The 22,858-nt window shown below is 29.5% G+C and overlaps 3 protein-coding genes across 5 annotated transcripts in view; 1 reads left to right on the forward strand and 2 right to left on the reverse strand.

Moving 5' to 3' along the window:
* Positions 1 to 9,029, reverse strand: part of LOC105151251 (sphingomyelin phosphodiesterase) — a 47,286-nt gene extending 38,257 nt beyond the window's left edge. For 2 of the 3 annotated variants that reach the window (XR_015547605.1, XM_011064852.2), the window contains exon 1: positions 8,621 to 9,029. The gene's annotated coding sequence lies outside the window, so the exon portion shown is untranslated. The remainder of the gene's footprint in view (positions 1 to 8,620) is intronic. The other variant, XM_011064853.2, reaches the window with a different exon arrangement.
* A 4,977-nt stretch (positions 9,030 to 14,006) lies between these two features.
* On the forward strand, positions 14,007 to 19,706 carry dib (Cytochrome P450 302a1, mitochondrial). Its single transcript, XM_011064848.2, has 8 exons — positions 14,007 to 15,048; positions 15,300 to 15,540; positions 15,751 to 15,926; positions 16,052 to 16,256; positions 18,571 to 18,721; positions 18,828 to 19,076; positions 19,175 to 19,393; positions 19,477 to 19,706. The coding sequence occupies exons 1-8, from the start codon at positions 14,871 to 14,873 to the stop codon at positions 19,588 to 19,590; spliced, it is 1,533 nt and encodes a 510-aa protein (XP_011063150.1). The 5' UTR covers positions 14,007 to 14,870; the 3' UTR covers positions 19,591 to 19,706.
* Positions 19,637 to 21,687, reverse strand: Rpt1 (26S proteasome regulatory subunit Rpt1). Its single transcript, XM_011064847.2, has 6 exons — positions 21,459 to 21,687; positions 21,344 to 21,381; positions 20,746 to 21,228; positions 20,487 to 20,651; positions 20,232 to 20,398; positions 19,637 to 20,174 (listed from the first exon to the last, which is right to left on the reverse strand). Exons 1-6 carry the CDS (start codon positions 21,679 to 21,681, stop codon positions 19,796 to 19,798), a joined length of 1,455 nt encoding a protein of 484 aa, XP_011063149.2. The 5' UTR covers positions 21,682 to 21,687; the 3' UTR covers positions 19,637 to 19,795.
* Positions 21,688 to 22,858: the final 1,171 nt, after the last annotated feature.

A 22,858-nucleotide genomic window follows, 5' to 3' on the forward strand; every position in this document is an offset into this window, starting at 1 on the left:
TCATTTCTTTACCATGTAGATTAACTTTAATCTCAGTTCAACTTACTCTTTATTTTTTTCTAATTCTCAGAACTGGAAAAAGATGAAGAGTTAGTTAAACCAAGAAAATTAAACTATATTAATGTAGAAACTTAGCTGAGATTAAAATTAAACTATGTTGACATCGCTGAATTTTTTGGTTTATCTTTTTTCTTGTTCTCTTCAATGTGAAGAGAAAAAAAAGAAAAATTAATCGCGCAAGAACTTTAGCTAAAAAGTATAGACCTATAATAAATTACTCAATAAACCTCTCGACAAATCACACATGTTTTATCAAATTGGCCGGCGCTATTTATTAATCGAGACTTTGTGTAAGAAAAGTTTAAAATGAATTTCATTTATTTTGTTCTTATTATTTCTGATTTGGATGTTATAAGTATAGAACAGAACAGAAATAATAATACAAAAATAGATGTAATTGATTAAGTAATTGATTAAATAATATTCATATATTTCTCTTTTTCCCTCTCTGTTAATGGTAATATACATTTATCTGTCTAACGGGAAATTAAAAACGTTGCGGTCAATTATAACGAACTTAGATAACTTAGATACATTTTTATTGACAGAAACATCCCAATCAACTCTAGAAGAAACTTCCGTTATCGACATAGAATCCGCTAACACTATAAACGAATTCTTGCGGGAGAATCGAACGTTCCGTTAACTTTGGTGCGACGCGTTCTGTTGATCGAACGGGAATCATTATTATTTTCTACACATTCGAAGGACGTCGTTATGTCATCGTTAACCCACTTATAAGTAACAGCAACGGGCGTGACAAGGCTCGATGTATTGCCGAAAAATTTCGTATGGTGTGATTGTATAGTATAGATCGAATATATGCAACACCGAAAATAATCGTCACTCATTCCTTGCTCCTCTCATATTATTCATCAGAGTGCGAAAAAAAAATTAAAGACGATATTTACAACTATAAAATGTTGCGCGAGTTTCGATTGCAAAACTTCTTCGATCGTATCGCAACAACGTGATTTTTAACGCCTCGTTTGTCATCGAGGAAAGTGCAAGTTAAGTACTCTCCGCCAAATGCAAATTGAGTGCATATTTTGCGGATATCTTCGCTGGATGATTAATCGCAGTTTTCATAACAAATGCGTAAGATGTGTTCCGTATCCATGGCATGCTCACACGCTTAAGAGAATGCTGGAGTGACCAAATTGTCGGGACATTCAGAGAAATCGATATAAATCTCCGAATTTACTGAACAGATCGAATCAAAGATTCTTTTACAAGATTAAAGTAGATGCAACATTGGAAAGTGCTGTAGTGGCCTTTATATTACAATTTAAAAAAGAAGTTAAAAACTTACATTTTTTCAACTTGTAGAACTGACATATAGATGTGTGTCCTTAATATAAAAGTTTTATAATTTACATGGACAAAATAACAATTCAGCATCCAGTGTTTTACGTGCACAAACAATACTGAGTTTATAAAACTACAGAGATTAAAAGCTTAAAAAGAAAGATTTATGCGATCTGCCAAATTACGTGTGTACGAACGCTGAGCGAAGACTCAGAATAGTAAACAAAGCAATAAGTAGGTATTCGATCTTGCAAGAGATGGCGTTGTAATTTGTTGGATAAGAACAGACGTATACGTTTGAATGAGATAGACCGATAATATAAGAAATAAATTAAAAATATCATTATTACCGACTTTTTTTATTTGGAATTAAAAAAAATCTGTATTATCAAATCAATTAGTTCGGTCGTACTCCAACATTTATGCTCAAAAGCGCTCTTTTTAACTGTTTCTTTTAGTTTTTCACGCGCTATAAGCGTTCATGCTGATGTCAGTCAAAATTATTTTCTTTACTCTTTCTAAGTAATTATAAATGCAGTAAAACTATCTAACAATAAAAATATAATATCTTTTATATGAAGTATTCAAGATATAATTTTTAATGACTTTCTTCTATATCTATTTGCATAGAAAATATATTCTTTTTATTATACTAACGTAAAATAATAAAGGGTATAGCAGGATAAGAAGGTGATTTTGGGCACGTAATCGATTGCCACAGATGAACACCCAGATGAAAGAATATTTTGTACAAAGTTTCATCCCAAAAGAGCCACAGCATTTCGAGATATTGAATAAAATGTGATTTTTCATTAGTATTTTTTTTTCTCTGCTAAATCTAAACGAATCTTTATAAAAAATAATAGCTATAAAGGATATTAAGATTAGAGTAAGAAATTTTTTGTCATTCTTGGCTCAAAATTCTGTTTTTAAAAATTTAAGAATTTTTTAAAATCGCATTTTTTATATGATCTAAATGTTTGACCACTTTTAAAATAATTCAGCAGTTAATTTTATTATAAATTATATTCAGTATTAAAGATTATGTGTTTTGCGGGTTTTCTCTGTGTTCAGATTCATACTTGGAATGCCAACGTTTCATCAACCTTGCAGTCTATTTCATCAGGGCAAAGAGCAGCCTGATACTGAGCTGTTCCTTTTATATTACGCTGCTTGTTGAGGGGGGGGGGGAGAAGAACAGAATTGTGGGAGAATGGTTTTCCATATTTTATTTATATTGTAGCCATTATCTCTATTTAGATTGTTGGGATGTTTTTGTATCTCTATGGCTTATCTATACTTTCTTGGAAAGTGTGATGTAATGTTGGCTATTGTGGTCGTTTTATCAAACAGTATTTTTTGATGTCCTGTTTCGATGTTCTGATAACTGCGTGGTAGCCTGACATCATGTTGGTGTTCTTTATGCATACGTTACGTTTACCATTCTCCCGGTTTCTCCAATGTATACTTGACCGCAGGAATAAGATATTTTGTATATCCTGCAGAGCTGAGTATACAAGGAGGTCTTTGATCTTGAGGATTTTTTAAGATTTGTCCTATCTTTTTGGGTGGTTTGAAGATAGTTCGGATATTGTGTTTGTTTAATATCCTGCTAATCCGATCTATTCTTTGACATATGGAAGAATGGATAGGATCCTTTTGTTTGATTATATGTCAGAGACTGTTGTCTTGTTTGCATGTTTATTGATTATTGATTATTATGTCTTTTTTGTCGTGTCCGTTTTTCTATAAGGCTAGTTTTAGGTGATTGAGTTCTGTCTGTAGATGTTCTTTGTCAGAGATGGTGAAAGCTCTATGTACAAATGAGTTGATTGTTGACTGTTTTTGTGCTGGGATGCGACTCGACGTGTAGATATCTATCTGTGTATGTTGGTTTTCTGTACACTTGATGGCCTGAGGTACCGTCAGCTTTCTTAGAGACAAGAATATCTCTAGGAAGGGGAGTTTTCCGCTTTCCTCTACGTCTATAGTGAAATGGATATTTGGATGTTGAGGAAAATAAGGAATTTACGGAGTTCGGTTCTGCCGTGTCTCTATATCATGAATGTGTTGTCTACATAACGGAACCAAACTTCTGGTGGTTTGAGTGTTTTTCTGAGTGTTTTTCCTCTTTCTCAAAATGCTCCATGAAGATGTTGTAATAGAGCACTGCTTAACAATCATTTACTTCTTCTATAACAACTAATTTTCTGAACAAACTTCAGGAGCAGCGATGGGCTCTCCTATTTCTCCTGTAATCGTCAACATTTTCATGGAGCATTTTGAGAAAAAGGCCCTCAGATAAACACCCAAAAAACTAAAAATTTGGTTCCGTTATGTAGACGACACATTCGTGATATGGAGACACTCCGATGATATGGAGCAAACTCCGTAAAAATTCCTTATATTTCTCAACAATTAACATCCAAATATCCATTTCACTATAGACGTAGAGGAAAACAGAAAACTCCCCTTCCTAAATGTTCTTGTCTCTAAGAAAGCTGATGGCCATCAAGTGTACAGAAAACCAACACACACAGATAGATACCTACATGCCGAGTCGCACCACCACCACTACCCAGCACAAAAACAGTCAGCAATCAACTCACTTGTAGAGTTTTCACCATCTCTGACAAAGAACATTTACAGACACAACTCAATCACCTAAAATTAGCCTTACAGAATCGATATCTACAGACACGATAAAAAAGACATAACCAAAATAATCAATAAACATGCAAACAAGACAACGGTACAAAACGACGAATAGCCAACATTACATCATACTTTCCAAGAAAGTATAGAGAAGCCATAGAGATACAAAAGTACCCTAACAATCTAAATAGAAATAATGGCTACAACATAAATAAAATATGAAAGACCATTCTCCTGGTTATTGAAGACCGACCAATTCCACCACCTCTCCCCCCCCCCCCCCACTTACAATTCTTTTCTTCTTCCGTTCCCCTATCACTCCAACAAGCAGCGTAATATAAAAAGAACGGCCTGGAGGAACATGTCAGTATCAAGCTGCTCCTCGCTCCTCGCTCTGATAAAATCTGCAAGGTTCACGAAACGTTGGCATTCTAAGAATGGATCTGGATACGGAGAAAACCCGCGAAACATATAATTTTTAACACTGAATATAATTTATAATAAGATTTAGCTGCTGAATTATTTTAATAGTGGTCAAACGTTTAGATATAAAAAATGCGATTTAAAAAATTCTTGAATTTTTTAAAAACAGAATTCTGAGCCAAGAATGACAAAAAATTTCTTACTCTATCTTCTTATATCTTTTATATCTATTTTTTTTTTTGTAAATTCATTTAGATTTAGCGGAGAAAAAAATACTAATAAAAAATCATATTTTAATCAATATCTCGAAATGATGTGGCTCTTTTGGGATGAAAATATTATACTTTGTATAAAATATTCTTTCATCTGGGTGTTCATTTTGTCCCCTGTGGCAATCGATTACGTGCGGGGGCTCGAAATCACCTCCTTATCCTGTTAATCTTTTTTTTTTCTTTTAGAATGAAATTAGTAGCATAACAACGTCTGTAAAATACTAAAGAACCGCTCATATATTTTTTTTGTGTTACTTATTTAAAAAATTATTCATTTTACTGATTTTTTTACGTTTGAAATTTTTTAATGACAAATAGGATAAATCAGTCACTGATTTTTCTTACGTTCGAAATTTTTTTATGATAAATGGACTGAATTAACAGAAAAAAGTCTCTTCTTTAATATTTTCTTTAATATTTTAGAATAAGCCATTTTTCAGAAAAAAAATTAATTCGAATTTTCAGATTGCAAAATAATTTTATTTTATTAATAGAAAACCATTTCGGAAATGGCTTATTTTATCGAAAATATTAAAGAAATCTTTTTTCTGTTGATAAGAAGAATCAATGGTGTAACAATTTTTTTTTCATAAAAAAGAATATCCGCTTACCCTTAGATCCATCTCTGATTGCATAAAAAATAATATATAGTCCGAAAAAGTGAAGCTTTGTATCCTTCAAACATGTATAAATTAAATTTCATCAAAATAGTTCGAACGGTTTTTGAAGTTTTTGAAAAAAACGAAATTTTTTTTCAATCTTGATACTATGTATAATATTTTTGAAACTAAACCGTTTTAAACTTATAATCATATAAAATTTTCATCTTGAATTTTATGTGAGGAATCATCGTTTAAAATTTTTTAGTGTATTTAAGACACTCTGTATACAGGAAGTCTCGAATTTAAATGATTAAACTTCGGAAGTGTGTGTAGGAGATCGATTAATTAAATATACCGGCTGGCATATTTCAGTCACATAATTGTATTAATTATTTATATTATTACTTGTTATATTATAACTGTTAATTAATTTCCATTGAAGAATTGTTCATTAATAATCAATCATGTAAAGACGTTTCTGAGAATATTGCGAGACACAAATGTGAGAGCTTATGATATATATAGTTCGTTATATATGTAACATATACGGATTGCGTTACAGCAAAAGAGTTGATACAAACAATTTTATCACTTGCTTCATAAACTTCTAATGTTTTTTCCCAGTAATGATTATAGAAACAAAAATTTCGTAAATATGTGAATCTTATGTCAATGGTTTTTACAGAGTATGATAAATAAACAGTGATATTGTTTATTATATCATAATTATGCATTGTATAGATAAAGATTTTTATAAATAAGACGTTATTATTAGTTTTATTCTGGATAATAAAACTTCCTATATTATTCATTTTTCCTCTCTTTCTTCGATATCTAATTATACGTATATTTAATTCTTTTTTAAGTGTAAAAAGTATAATACAGTGCAAATGTAAAGAATAGATTTACTCTCAATATTATGAATTGGAAGTTTCACTGTTTAAATTAAATTTCATTAACTTAATGCTCTCGTGCGTTATTTGTACTATCTACTATGAAAATTTGAATGTATTTTCTTCTTAATAATCTCTTTAGTAATATAAAAGAAAGATGTACGAAACAGTATTTCACGAAAAAAAAATTATAAAAGACGTTGCTTTCATATATAGTGTCACGTACGCGATACGCATACAATGGCCAGATAGAATTTCCTGTTCCTGATTCTGAATTTCTCCGATTAAATTCCAGACGTGACAGATACGATGTATCTGCAATATATTTACGTAAAAAGATACAATTAGGTAGTTCTTCAACATTAAATATATTTCTATTTCTAATTTCAATACGGTATTTTCTTGTCACAGATAAATGATTAAAAAAACTAAATTTGACATAAATTATTATCTATAGCTTAGGATAAAAAACCTACTTTATGTTTTCAATCAAATAAATAACGATTTGATTTTTATGTATTAATGAGATAGATAAAATTTATCCAAATAATATTATATAGCAAATATATTTTATTATTTTTCGAAATAATAAAAGAATTTGTTAGAAATCAAATCTTTTTTTCTGCTCTTTACGTATTTTTCTAAATAGAAATAAATTGTTTGTGGATATGCATGAAAAAATCATCAAATAATTCCAGTGAATAACATGTGCCATGATGTTATCCACATGCATCCTTTTTGAAACCTGCACTTCCGTAAGAGGATCGCGAATACAATTGATGCTAATTTAGTGCAGTATAGATACAAGTGTCACGTACATATATGAATGTAACAATATCGCTTGTAATTACGTAAAACACATGATGTACGTGCCGTCTATATCTATTTATTTATTTCCGTATCTATTTCGTATGCCATCATCTATTTATTTATTCCGTAAAGTTATTATTATTTAGCTATATATAATGTACGGAAAAGCTTAGGCATATTATGACTCGGAATTTTATTCAATAGATAAGAAATTGTCAATTTGCTTTGACTCCAATTTGGAATTTTGTCATTACAAAAAAATTTATTTATCTTTTATTTATTTTTATTTAAAATTTTACTTGAGATAGAACTATTTTTATTTTAGATAAAACTAATCATTTCAATTTGCATTCCATATTTTATCTGCGTTAAAATCAATTTATTCAAATAGCAATTAAAAAGATTTCATCAACTATATAAATAAAGTTAATCCACTTCAATTTTTCTTCTAAATTCTTCACTTAAATAAAATTATCTAAATAAAGTAATTAGTAGTTTAGCTAACAAAAAGATTAAATATTCATATACATAATTTGTTTAAAAAATACTTTGTATTTTAATAGTGATCTTGTTAATTTGATACCTTATCTTCTTCATTATTATATTGCTGCTTTTATCTTCGTTTAATATATAGTATTGCATTAGAGAAGATGACATATATTCGTATCTGTGTGTGTTTATACATATAATCTTATTAAAATTATTAATCATCCGATATTTCATAATGCATATTAAAAGTAGAATCAAAACTTTAAAATTTTAAACAAATCATCGTATAAAGATTAATGGAATTTTTTTCTAAAGATTTAATTTTTTCTTCATCATGTGTAACACGAAACAATGCACAATTACGTTGTCCATTAAATTATAGACGAATGATAATTAATATATCTTACATCAATATCACTCAATTTAGAGATATATATTGTTGAATAAAACTTGCTTATCAAAAGAAACATTACGAAAACATCCGTTATCTTTTTTACATTAGAAAGATTAATTTACTAAGGAAAAGGTACTAAGAACTGTCTTCATTCTTAAATTATATTGATATTATAATTAGATTTTTATTGTTATTATTGTTTAACCTATAAATAAATGTCACTGCTCCATAAACAATATCTTCTTTGTTAATATATAATTAATATAATATATAAGTATTTTTCAAACAATTTTCCAAACATGTAGATACAAAGTATACGTTTTCTGTTCAGTAAAGAACGATTCAAAATATGACTTTTAACTATGGATTAACATGAAAATAATTTCAATCATCGTCCGTCTGTAATTTAATAGACGATACAATTTTAACGAAGAAAGCAATATTTGAATATGAACATTACGAACAGATAATTATTTTAATATGAATTTATATAGATTGTTTATTAATGGTAATGGTTAAAATTTTAAATTAAAATTTTAAATTAAAAATAAATAAAAGCCCCAAAAGAATTTTTATAGGAATTTTTATAAATATATATATATATATATATAGTAGCATATATATATTTATAAGATGTGTACTTGTAAGATGTTGACATGCCCAAATAGAAATAAAAGATGCAAAGATATTTCATTGTAGAGATAAGATACTCACGAAATATTTTCGAAGATACTTTCGAAATGTGATGCTGATAAAATATTATCTAGACTGTATAACTAGATAATAAGTCCACGAAAAAAAGAAAAGAGAAAAAGGAAAATAAAGAAAGGGAACAGGATGTGAATTGACCAGAATCCACTAAGCTGCGCACCGGCTGACAGGTTCGTCCAGTCAATCCTACGACATCATTTGATTCCTCCTGGCCTGTTTGTGTCTTCTTGTTGCTTTTTTTTGATCATAAAAAAAAAGAAAGACAAAAAAAGAAACAAGACGAGTCACTCACGCGTACGCGACGCACACGCGTGCGATTTCTGTTACTCGTTGGCGTGTCGCGCGCTACCACATACCAGCCGTGCCTTTCGAGCCGAGTGTACGGTGTAAACTGATTATTGCTGTGCACGCTCGTACGTTCACTCGTACAGTCGTACGAGATTCCCACCAGCTATCCGACACGAGTTCAATTGGTCGGTGCGGACAGCGACGAGTCACACGTTACACGTTCAAAGAAAAAACTCCTATGAATTTCCTTAAAAGAATATTATATTTTAAGTTTTAAAAAAAAATCGCTTTCTTCTATATTTCAAAAGTTTGAAGTCTTAAGAGTACATTTGTGAAACAAATATAAATTCAAATATGTACTTATAGATTGTAAAGTGAAGGGGTAGATAAAAAACGAAGCGCGTGAATGGGCAATGGCTCATAAGAATGAAAAAAATTTGCTGACAAACACTTGTATGAAGAAATAGAAATCATATTTATGATCCTAACTGATTAAATATAGTTACATTTATAATTATATAAATATAAAATAATAAAATGAAAAACTTTAAATTCATTTTTTTTGAAACATTTTCCAAATTTGTGGAAGTGTTTATTAAAAAACTGTCAAAGATATTGCTTTGAAATTGAACATGTTTATATAAAAGATGTTTTTCTTACTCCTAAATTAGTAAAATAAAGGCAATATTTACAATAGTTTTATAATACAAAGGAAGATTAGAATTTTAGTCGGAAAAAACTGTATTATAGTTTTTGACAGATTGCTATTTTCATTTTTTAATAGCAGTAGTTCAGATAATGTAAGATGTCATACAACTTAACAAATTTTATTTTTAATGACTTAGATTAATCAATTACTTCTCAATTTCTTCTACAAATGGAGACATAACTTCAAAAAAAGCTAAAAATACTCACTTTTAGAAAAAAATTGTTGTACAAAATTAAAAGTTAAACACAAGTGGTACTATCTTTAATTTGATAAATCCTAAATAATATATATAATACATATCTTTTGTATTTGAAAAGTCTTTTTATTCTAACCAAAGGTAGTAGCTTTAAATAAAAAATGCTAGCCAATGTAAGTCGACACTGGATGGTAATGTGTAAAACTTGTGTGTATTATTAACAATAATTGATAATTACAAATGTTTCACGTTATCATGATAATGATAAAACGATTTATTCTTCCTCTCGATCTCCATTATAACTTTTTTTAATTTTATATAAAATTAGTCAAAAACTAAGGGTAAATTGAGCTAGTCGCAAAGGACCGTTTTACAATAAAATTGTTTTCAAAGTAAAAAAGTTGACGTAAGCTGAGTAAGCACTACAATAAATACTACAACAGTTTGCTAATTATATTTCCACAAGTTCGCGTGGAAGGGTGAATCAATTAATTCCTATTAAACCCATAGGTTTGATTCGTTTCAGTCGTCTCAGCATCCCCTCCTTGTGTTGTTTAACTTAATTAAAATATAACTTAAATTAAAAATATTTTAATTCAAATTATATACATCTTTTAATTAAAAAATGTTATTAAATAAAAAAATTTTTTACTTAAAGCAACAAATAATTCTTTTAGTGTAAAAAATAATTTTTGTAGATTTAAGAAATGATTTAGTTAATTTTTGATTATTTTTGAAAGAAAGAAATTTTTATTTAAACATATTTTTTACATTTAAATAAATTAATTTTCTTCATTCAAAAAAAAATAAAAATTATTTTTATTTACGTTATATTTCAAATCAACAAAATCTTTTTGAAAATTAAAAAATTCATAATTAAGAAAAATTATTTTCTTTAAAAAAATATTTTATTAAATGTATATAATTGTTTTTCTTCAATCCAACAAATATTTCTTTTACTTTAGAAAAATAATTCAAAGAATATATTTTTTTAAGTTAAACAAAAATTTTTTTCCCTACGTTATTATAATTCTTCTTATACTTATTTATAATGCAATCTAAATTCGTAGAATTTCTTTACAAATTGTAATGTTTTTCTTTTTTTAAACTACTCAAAATCTCATTAAATTATTGTTTGCAAATTATTATATCTTGAAATTATAATTTCATTTCAGATTCATACATTAGTCTATAACACAAAAATTCTAAATTTTATAAAAATAAGTACAATAGTCAACAATCGTCATAATGTGTTTAATTTTAACCATCAAATCTGTAAAGTTGAGTCAAAGTTATAAACATTGTTATCTGTGCAAATGTATTTTAATCCAGAAATATAATTTATTCTAAATAGATTAAATGATGGCAAAGTTGTCTTGACGGAAATTGAAGGAGAGAATTTTTAAAGAACAAACTTGAGAACTAATATATGTTTTGTAAGGAGTGAGGAATTTCAGAAGTAGGAGAGAAGATAGTATTAAATGGGAAAGCTTTCCTCTAAAATGGAAACATTTGATAATTTTTCTGTGTTATTCTGATTATTAATGCCGAACTTTTATTTTTTTATGTAAATTATCTTTGAAATCATTCATTTGTAATATACGATGAACTAATACAAGTTAATAATGAATGATGGAGTAATATGAAATATTATATTTAAGTTTTAAATTTCTCAGAGATGTTCTTAATATACCAGATTGTGAAACATTTAGTGAGGAGATTAATATTTAGATCCACATTATAAACTGTATTATTATTACTTTTTTATAATAATTGATTCGATTGTTAATGGTTAAAAATATTAAAAAGAATTTTTTTTAATTGTACATTTTATTGTACGTTCATTTTATAATAAAAACGAACGTGATTTATAAATCAAAACTTATGAAAAGAAGAGCATGCACCTTTGAAATTAAAGAAAATTACAATCAAAGATATTGCGGCCTATGAACGACAAACAATTTATAATATTAATATTTACAAATTTACAACAAATTTTGCAATAACGAATATCAACGAACAATGGCTAATAAATCTCAGTGATACTGAGATTCCAGAGAAAGCCAAAGTCGTATTGCAATTTGGTCAGCAATTTAATTTACCTAATAATGTCATCAGCAAAGAAAAAAGTGTGCTCGAGTTCATTAAACATGTTGAGTATAATCTTTTCAGAGCTGATGACGAAATTTGTAAATCGGTTAGGAATGAAATTATTCAAATACTTAAATCAATAAATAATTGTGACATTAAATCGTCTGAGAATAACATCATACGAGAAGGTGTAAGGGAAGTAAAGCGATTCATCTCAGAGAATCCTGACATTTTAATTACCAAAGCTGATAAAGATAATACAACAGTTATTATATAGTTATTATGAATAATGAAAGTTACATAGGGAAAATGTATGAGATTCTCAACGATCAGAGTACATACAGTTTAATAAATAAAGATCCCACTAATAAAATTACAATGGAAATTAGTAACTTACTAAAAAATTGGAAAAATTGGAAAAGGATACATTGACCTAAACATATACAAAAAATTATATGTATCGGACGGCGAACTTCCGCGTTCTTATGGACTGCCAAAAATTCACAAGGAAGATCCGCTAAGATTGATAGTTAGCTGCATTAACAATGCTTTTTATCCATTGGTGACCTTCTTAAAAGATATTATAGATAATAATAGTAATAAGAATTTCAGTTACGTAAAAAACAGTTTTGATATTGTAAATAAACTCAATGAAAAGGTAATCGATAAAAACTTCAGTATTATATCATTTGACGTGGTCTCGATGTACACGAACATTCCGACCGATTTAGTAGTAAAGAGCATAGAACATAGGTGAAACTTGATGAAAACAAGACTTCGATTTCTTTACATGAGTTTATCAAAGCAATTATGATTATAATTAACTCTACATTTTTTAAATTCGACAAAAAAATATTTAGACAGATTTTTGGCATGCTAATGGGCTTTCCATTGTCCCCTATATTAGCGAATATTGTTCTACAAAACTTAGAACAAGAAATTATTATTACTAATAATGTTATCTTGTCTTTTTATTCCCGTTATGTTGACGACATTGTATTAGCGGTGCATAAAGACAAAGTGGAGAATGTTCTGGAATTGTTTAATTCATATCATGAAAGGCTAAGATTCACAGTTGACTTTGACGATGAATATGGCATTAATTTTTTAGACGTTAAACTAATGAGAAAAGAAGGAAGAATCATCTTCGATATTTACAAAAAACCTACTAATTCAGGGAGATATTTAAATTATTTTTCGAATCATCCGTTAGTACACAAAAAGGGGTGTAATCATCAGGCAATTAAATAGAATATTGCTTTTATCCTATCCAAAATTTCAGAAAAAAAATATCTCTGACTTAATTCACACTTTGTTAATGAATGGTTATCCTCTTAAATTCATCTTTTCAACAATAAAAAATAGAATTAAAACTTTAAAATAGATCTAATTTAGATAAAAATAGTGAGCATAATAATAACAAAAGCGACTCTATTTCTAATTTAAAGAAAAAATTTTTCACAATACCATATTTAAGTAAAGTATCGGAAAAATTCAAAAAACTATCACATATTCAAGGCTTTAATATCTTACAAACCTATAAACAAAATGAATAGATTTATAAAAACTGGAAAAGATTCTTTGCGTAAAGAGGATCATTGTGGAGTGGTTTATAAAATTAATTGTTTAAATTGTGAGTTTTCTTATGTTGGCCAAACAAAAAGGAAATTAAAAATTCGAATAAAAAAACATAGAGCTGATATAAGAAGATCCACTTCGGAGATGTCAATGATTTCGCATCACCAGTTGAATGAGATGCATGAATTGGATTGAGATAACATCAGAATTTTAGAACAATCATTATGAAAAGAAGAATTTCTGAAATGATGTACATTAAAAGCCAAATAAGTGGTATCAATAAGCAAAGTGACACTGAAGGTTGGCCCAATGTTTATCTACCTTTTCTTAAGAAATCATCTCTCTCACACTTAATAAATAATTCTAGAACAATCTAAACTTTTGACACATATATATAAATAGTGGTAACATATATGATATGACAAATAATAACACACAATATCACGACGAATTTCCATCTGTGTAAAGGATGTACTTGAGATTCATCATTTTTTTGCTATAAAACAGGTAACGATTCTATTCTCATATATTTCGACTAGATATTAATGATAGGTTAATTTGTTAAATTAGAATTTGGAAATTCTTCTACATATTTCGTAATATGACAATTGGCGCTGTAACATTTTTGTATGAAGCACCTTCACATGATGAAAGAACATGTTTTATACGTAGTTATATTACATGAATTTAATATTAAAGTTGAATTTAATGTTAGCTAAATGTAATTCTGCGTTTTAAGAATATTGTGAATTTATTGAGGATGGCCAGATTGTAGCCGAAACGTCTAATGTTTTATTAATGTAATGACAATTAAATATCACAAACAATATCTTGTGCAGTGGTTTTTATGCTCTTCTTTTCATAAGCGTTCATTTTATATTCCCTTTTTTTCTTTCATAAATTTCCGAAATTATACGAAATCATCAGTACTTTTTTCTACACATTAGCGACGTTGTGAGAGAATAGACTACGTTTAGATAAATAATATATATTAAACAAAGAAATAATATTATGTCAGCCACATTACGAAGATATTGCTGTATTGGTCAGAACAGTCGCGTTAATAATCAATGACATTCATCAGCTTGTGCTCATGTTTCCTTAAAATAATGCTATAGAACGTGCGCGCGTGATGTCCGGAGTTTATCTACCTAGCATCGAATTTATGCTAACGTTTCAGAACAAGAATATCGAATGGCTGGTAAGAAAGGCGGAGAACAGGGAGAATGCAAGGTTCAAAATCGATCGAGAGCTCAAGCAGTCTGCACAGATTCTAAAACCTGTTTCTCTGGTGTACTGTTTACACTTATAAGAAGTCTCGTATAAAAACAAAAGTCTGTAATTTGACGATAAAACATCAATACGAAGTATATATACGTATAAAATTTATAATGTACGCACGAGTGAAACTATGTGAAAAAAAAGGAATGATAAAGAAATTATGTGCTCGAGTGTGCTCGAATAATCCGTATCAGATTGACAGTGCTAAACCCAAGCCTTTCGAAAACATTCCAGGGCCAAGATCCTTACCCGTTATTGGAACGCTGTACAAATATGTGCCTTTCATCGGTAAGAATAATATATAGTATTTCGATAATTAACTAAAAACATTTATTATTACTGCAAATTTAATATTTTTGTTTTTTAATTCACTTTCTGTATTTTCCTTTTTACCATTAAGTTATAGAAATGGATTCTGATTCTACGTACTACTTTGCTGCTATATTTTTGTGTATTTCTAAATACAATATTTAATATAGTCACTTATCTCTTAAATACCGATATAGAGTAATCTTATCAAATATATATTAACGGTATAGGTGAATACAATTTCACAAAGCTGCATGCGAATGGCTTATTGAAATTAAAACGATATGGACCCCTGGTGCGTGAGGAAATAGTACCAGGTCAGCCAATCGTATGGGTATTCCGACCAGAAGATATCGCAGAAATTTTCAAAGCTGAAACGGGTCTGCATCCTAAGAGAAGATCGCATTTGGCTCTTCTCAAGTATCGAAAGGACAGAACTAATGTCTACAACAGTGGGGGTCTTTTACCCACGTAAGAATAGTTCTCATAAAATTTTGATACATCATACTATGATATATTACGATATTTGTAAAAATCGGTAAAAATATTTCACATACATCGATACATCATACTACGATATATATTACGATATTTGTAAAAATCAGTAAAAACATTTCATATCCCAGTAACAATAGAATTTAAAAAACGCACTAGGAATTTAATATTTTATTCATTGTTTAGAAATGGCACCGAGTGGTGGAGGCTACGTCGCGAATTTCAGAAGGTCCTTAGCAAACCACGCAATGTTGTCGATTATCTGGAGGATACTGACGCAGTTGTTCAAGAGTTCGTGCGGATCTGCTCCCGCGAAAAAACAAACGATTTCTTACCTTTATTCTCACATCTTTTTCTCGAACGTAATATTCTTTCATCTGGATAAATTATTCTATTCATTAGCATTAATAATTTTAGCAAAAAATATTCGTAATATTAATAAAAGAAGTGTTTTATACATATAAATGTCATCGATATAAATTTTCAGTGATTTGCCTCGTGGCTTTTGATGTAAAAATGGGAAGTTTATCGGAAGAAGAAAAACATCCATATTCTAGAAGTTCAAGGCTGGTCGAAGCAGCTCTTACGACAAACAGTGCAATATTAAAATTAGATAACGGCCCAATGTTTTGGCGATTTTTTGAAACACCATTATATCGAAAATTACGTAAGGCGCAGAATTATATGGAGGAGTGAGTACACAATTATGATCAAGAAATAACCGTATACATATATACAAACAATAAAATATAAGGAAAGGCTTATAAAAACAAGCAATATAGCAATATGTATATTTGACAGTATCTTTAATTTTACAATATAAGAGATGGAACGTTTCGACTTACTCAGTCATCTTCAGCCTCAGTCATCATAAAGATTTAATTCATATAAACACTTACTATATAAAGAATTTAAAAAAACATTATATGATACTAAATCATACAAGGCGCATCGCAATTTTACAAACAATAATTTTCTATAATATGATTGGAAATAAGATCGTTTTATGTGAGTACATTATCTAAATACGAGAATCATCACTTGACGGTCAAAATTAGATGTTGAATTAATCATATATGTACGTATTCTTTTTAAATGAATTTATTTCATAATAGACAAAGATGTATGTTTATATGATCTTTTTTTAATTTTTCAATAATATAAAAATATATGATTTATATTCAACAGTTCCGTACCTTTTCTTAGATTAAGACCGTTTTCTTTAATGTATAAAACTTCCGAGATTAATCTTTTGTAATATTTCGATCCATGATTTTAACGTAATTCCATTCAAATTTATGATTAAACTCCATTTGCTCAGAGATGATCGAGTATTTGAATAATTCTATTCTAATGTTTCTGATATATTTTGTTTAATCTTCATTTTAATTTTGTCTTTGTTCCATAAACAGCGGTCACAGTAATACACTTTATATATAACATTATTGTCGATAAAATAGCTCTGTCTTTTGTGCCTTTATAACATATTTAATTTATTAAGATATTTACCCACGATATTTTTCTTTGTTTATCATAACTACAGGATAGTTTTATATTTGTTAGTCTTAACATTATTGTTTAAGTTCTTGTGCATTGTAATGTCCTTGTTCGTTATAGAATTAAAAAGCCTTTTAAGTCTAATATTAATTTTATAATGCGTTTATATGGATTGAATCTTTATAATGGCTGAAGATGGCTGAAGCCGAAACGTCCCATCTTTATATTATAAAATTAAAAATATTATCAAATATACACCTATTTTGCTCGTTTATAAGCTTTTTCTTATATTATATTTTATTATACACAATTATGAATTTTTTATTAATATAGATATAAAATGTTAATTGTCATGCCCTCGAATCATTGGATAAAATATTCGATCATTTCATAAATAATGCAAAATTTAAAGTTTGCAGTAACATTATTTTTTGCATTAACATTAATAGTTTAAGCAAGTCATTGATTATATATGGATATAATATAATAGAATCAGTAGAACTTTTAAAATTATTAAAATCTACTAATGACATATATTAAGACAGAATTTTCTGCAGTTTAAAAACACAATATAATTAATTATTAAACAAGAAGGAAATGTACATTATTAAACATTTAATTTAAATAATAATAAGGTTTTTAAGAACAAAAATAAAAATATCAACGGAACATGGGCTAGAAATTTAAGCTAGATGTTTTTGCTCAAATGAATAATTTAATATTTAAAAGATTTGAATAAGCAGATCGACACAAAATCGCTTTCGGAGATATTTTTCGATTTTTGATCTCTTTCTTACTTAGTTACTTCTTCTCTCCTTCTCAGTTCTGTTACTTCTTCTGCCCTTCCTAGTTCTGTTAGTTCAGTTCTTTACTTTTAGGCTCTAGACACAAAGCAAGGCAACAGCGATAGGAATAGTACAGAAATAATTCCGATAAAATCATATAGAAATAACTCGTTGGAAATTTATCGCTATTGTTTTATTCTGTATGCATTGACATATGCATTCTCAAATGTTGAATTTCTCCGAGATTTTTTTCTGCTATCACTATCGCTCTCGGGGTTATCGCCTCTCATTGTGTTCAAGGCTTTACTCGATTTTGAAAAATCAATGTTCTGGAATCGCATACATTCGTTTCGTATTGAAAAAAAAAATTAATCATAAGATTAATATTCGTATTCGATTTAAAAACACTTTATCGTGTTTGAAGCATACAATTTATAAATTATATTAAAAGAGCTTGAAGTTTTTGACATCAGAATTATTATGTATTACTAATATTATTCTTTTATTATAGTTACTTATAAGATTTATATATATATATATATATATATATATATATATATATAATAATTAACAAATTTATTTCAACTTTTCTTTTTGTGCCATTTTTATACAAAAAAATCTTTGTATTATTTATGGAAGGATCATGATAATAATATAAATTTCTATTGAAATTTTATTCATAATTTACTCAATTCTAATTTATAATTTTTGGGGATACACACAGAATAGCGTTGCAAATGGTTACTCAGAGAAATCAAGATGCATCAATATGTCGAAAACAGTCTCTTCTCAAAGAATATTTCAAAAATGAGACTTTAGACATCAAAGATATCGTGGGAATGGCATGTGATACGTTGCTCGCTGGCATAGATACTGTAAGTTTTCAATAGATTTATAAACTTGTAAATTAGATAAATATTCAAATTTTTATAAGCCTAGGTTTCTTTTTAATTGACTTATGCACGATTTATATTATTTTAGACGACATACAGTCTGTCATACGCCTTATATCACCTTGCAAGAAATACAAATGTACAAGAAAAACTGAGATTAGAGGCTGCGACTTTGTTAACGGATCCTATGTCTCCTATAACGGCAGAAATCCTAAGGAACGCTACATATACTAAAGCTGTACTAAAAGAAACTTTCAGGCTAAATCCTCTCTCTGTAGGAATAGGTCGTATCCTGCAAACTGATGTAGTTCTAAGCGGATATCATATTCCCAAAGAAGTAGTGTATTTTTGTTTATTAATAAATATTTATTTTTAAAAATAGTGACGTAAAAGACAAATCTTTAAGAGAAAATCTAACTTAATGAAACGTTTCAGACTGTAGTTGTGACACAAAATCAAGTGATTTGTCGACTTCCCGAGTATTTCGACGAACCAAATTCATTCAGACCAGAGAGATGGTTACGTGATAACGATGTAACCAAGCTAAAAGAAAAATTTATCAATCCATATACTGTATTGCCTTTCGGCCATGGTCCGCGATCGTGCATTGCAAGACGATTCGCTGAACAAAATTTACAAATTACTTTACTCCGGGTAAATGACTTAAGAATTATGTACTATTCTTTATAACATATTATAATGCACAATCATATAATGACTCAATAAATTCTTTCCAGATCTGCAGAAACCTGCGGTTTACATGGGGTGGGGACTCTCTTGGTTCGGTTTCATTACTAATCAATAAACCTGACGGACCTATTAAATTGAGATTTGAAAATCTACATGCATAGAAGAAATAAGTCATTGAGACTGTAACAACAGAGAACTCTTAGAAACTTTTTGTATTAGAAAACAACATTTATTATATTCTATTTGAGAATAAAATTGTTTCTTGATTCATTCAATAGATACAGCAATAAAAATAATTATAAGATTTATATGACGTGCTGATAATAACTTATCGAATGCGAAAATTAAACGTTTTGCGAATGAATTCTAATTGTAGGTCATGTATTTTGGTGTTGCAGAGAATTTGGCATATGATTTGATGACCTTGTTAACTGCCTCGAGGAAGTCCTTCTCTGTTGCAACCTTACGTCGTGCACGGATTGCAAACATACCAGCTTCGGTACAGACCGATCGTATTTCAGCGCCTGTACTGTTAGGGCACAAACGAGCGAGCAATTCGAACCTGATATCCCTCTCGACACTCATTGAACGCGCGTGAATCTTGAAAATATGCGTGCGTCCCTCAAGATCCGGCAAACCAAATTCTATCTTTCTGTCCAAGCGACCCGGTCGCATTAGTGCAGGATCCAACGTATCCGGCCTATTTGTCGCCATCAGAACTTTTATATTGCCTCGCGGATCAAATCTGAAAAAAAAATTGACATTAGATGATAGCTTTTTTAAGAATAAATGAGATAATTACCCATCTAATTGATTTATTAACTCCAGCATAGTACGTTGAACTTCATTATCGCCACCAGCACCATCATCAAAACGAGCACCACCAATGGCATCGATTTCATCGAAGAAGATCAAACATGCCTTTTTACTTCGTGCCATTTCAAATAGTTCTCTTACCATTCTAGCACCCTGCAAAAAAATTGTATACATTATTCGTATAGATTCTTGCTTACTTATAATTGCTGTAACAGCTTTTTTTACGCATTATCTGACATACCTCACCAACATATTTCTGAACTAATTCTGAACCAATGACACGAATGAAACAGGCATCTGTTCTGTTAGCTACCGCTCTAGCACATAAAGTCTTTCCTGTGCCTGGAGGTCCAAATAACAAAACACCTTTTGGTGGTTCAATACCAAGATTGACAAATTTTTCTGGCTATAATTAATATTCGTTACATTACGATTTGTTATATTTTGTTAATAAATGTAACGTATGATTATATTATATAATAGTATGATTATAAACCAACATGTAATAGTGGCGTTTCGACGACTTCTCTCAATTTTTCTATTTGTTCTTTGCAGCCACCAACGTCACTATAGGTAACATCAGGTTTTTCTTCTACTTGCATCATTGTCACAGTAGGATCAATTTTGGATGGCAGAGGAATATGAATTTGATACTTGTTGCGATCTACTCCTACCCTCATACCTTCTTCTATATCTGTTGGTGCTACAGAATCTGCCAAGTCAACTACAAACTTTGCAAACTGCTTCACATTTATTATATACTTTGGATCGTCAGAATCTGCATTTATGATTTTGGTACAGCGTGCCACTTGTAGAGGTTGTTCATTTTGCAGAGTTTGTTTGTCAGCCGCTAAGTCCCAAAGTGCTGGTGGTGCCAGACCGGTATCAGATTCTTTGATCCCAGTTAATTCATTCACACGCTTAATAATTGTTTGAATGTCCTCTTCAACAGCCTTAATACTTTTTGTATATTGTCCTTGGCCCTATTTAAAACAAAAATTTATAAGGATTCTAAACAAATATTCATATAGCAAATGAGCATTCGTCTCTGTATGTCGATTTTAAATTTCCCTTTTAATATAACGATGATAAACTCACATAAGTCTTCAACAAAGCGATATCGCCTTCATCCAGTGCTGAAAATTCAGGAGACAGCCTTTATGAAATAGAAATTATGACAAGATTGACAATAAAGTCACGAAATGGAGCTCACATTTTATCTCCTTCTCTTCTTTCTCCTCCTCGTTCTTCACTTTCCGCATATCTTCTCCTAGATGATCCGGCATGTTCGCTTTTGTTAAATCGTACTGCTTGCTGACACTACACTTTTGACGTTCGTTATTAGCAAAGTTGACAATTCCGATTCCCAGGATTTCTTTGAGGTTACGTTCCTCCTGATTACAAGCAAAATCAGTAAAGATCCTCCGAAGCGACATCTGGGGTTCGATTGTGTATAAGAGATCGATTCTATATCTTGAAACGAGATGAAAATTACAAAAGTGAACACACTTACTAGAATACTGAATTTCATTGATTAACATCTAGTAAATTTGCTCACTTTTGTAATTTTTACCTTAGGATCGATTCTATTGTACAATATATTGTATCTTTAAACAAGATGAAAATTACAAAAGTGAACAAATTTACTAGATGTTGACCAATGAAATTATTAGTATTCTAGTAAATTCGCTTAGTATTCTAGTAATTCACTTACTTTTGTAATTTTCACCTCGTTTCAAGATACAGAATCGATTCCCTTGTTTGAAGATACAGAATCCCCGAAGTGAAAATTATTGTATAAAAGTGAACGAATTCACTAGAATATTCGTAATTTAATTGGTTAATACCTAGTTATCATTGCTCACTTTTGTAATTTTCATCTCATTTCAAAATACTCAATCCATCCCCTATTGCAAATAAATATGATCAAATTAGGGAATCGATTCTGAATCTTGAAATGAGGTAAAAATTATAAAAGTAAGAATACTGATTATTTCATTGGTCAACACCTAGTAAATTTGCTCGCTTTTGTAATTTTCACCTTGTTTGAAGATACAGAATCGAGCCCCTGTATCTTCAAACAAGGTGAAAATTACAAAAGCGAGTAAATTTACTAGGTGTTGACCAATGAAATGATCAGTATTTTAGTAAATTCGCTCATTTTTATAATTTTCATCTCATTTTAAAATACAGAATCGATCCTTAGGTCTGTTCGCGTTGCTTGCATTTTTTGCACTAATGCCTAGTCACCGACGAGAGGGTATTAGGGTAAAATCACACAGTGCGGAATAGGATTGCGGAATAGAGAATGCGTTATTGGAGTATTCCCCTGTTACAATCGAACGGCAGGGAAATGTTCGACTGTAGTTGGTTGGTTCTTACATTCTGATTCGGATTAAACTCTCAATGAAAACTAGGCCATTGAAACAACCACTCGCTATTCCGCATTTGATATAGCGAGTGCGTCATTGTTCTTATAATAAACCGTCGTATTTTGAGAGATTAAAATAATTTGATGCTGATTGATATGATGGAATTGCGTAATATCGAGACAAATGAAGCAAAATGACAAAATCTGAGTGCATAAATATAGCTACCAAGATCAAAAAAACA

The sequence above is a fragment of the Acromyrmex echinatior genome, chromosome 15, assembly GCF_024713525.1.
Source record: "Acromyrmex echinatior isolate Ae372 chromosome 15, ASM2471352v2, whole genome shotgun sequence".
In the NCBI taxonomy this organism is placed as follows: domain Eukaryota; kingdom Metazoa; phylum Arthropoda; class Insecta; order Hymenoptera; family Formicidae; genus Acromyrmex; species Acromyrmex echinatior.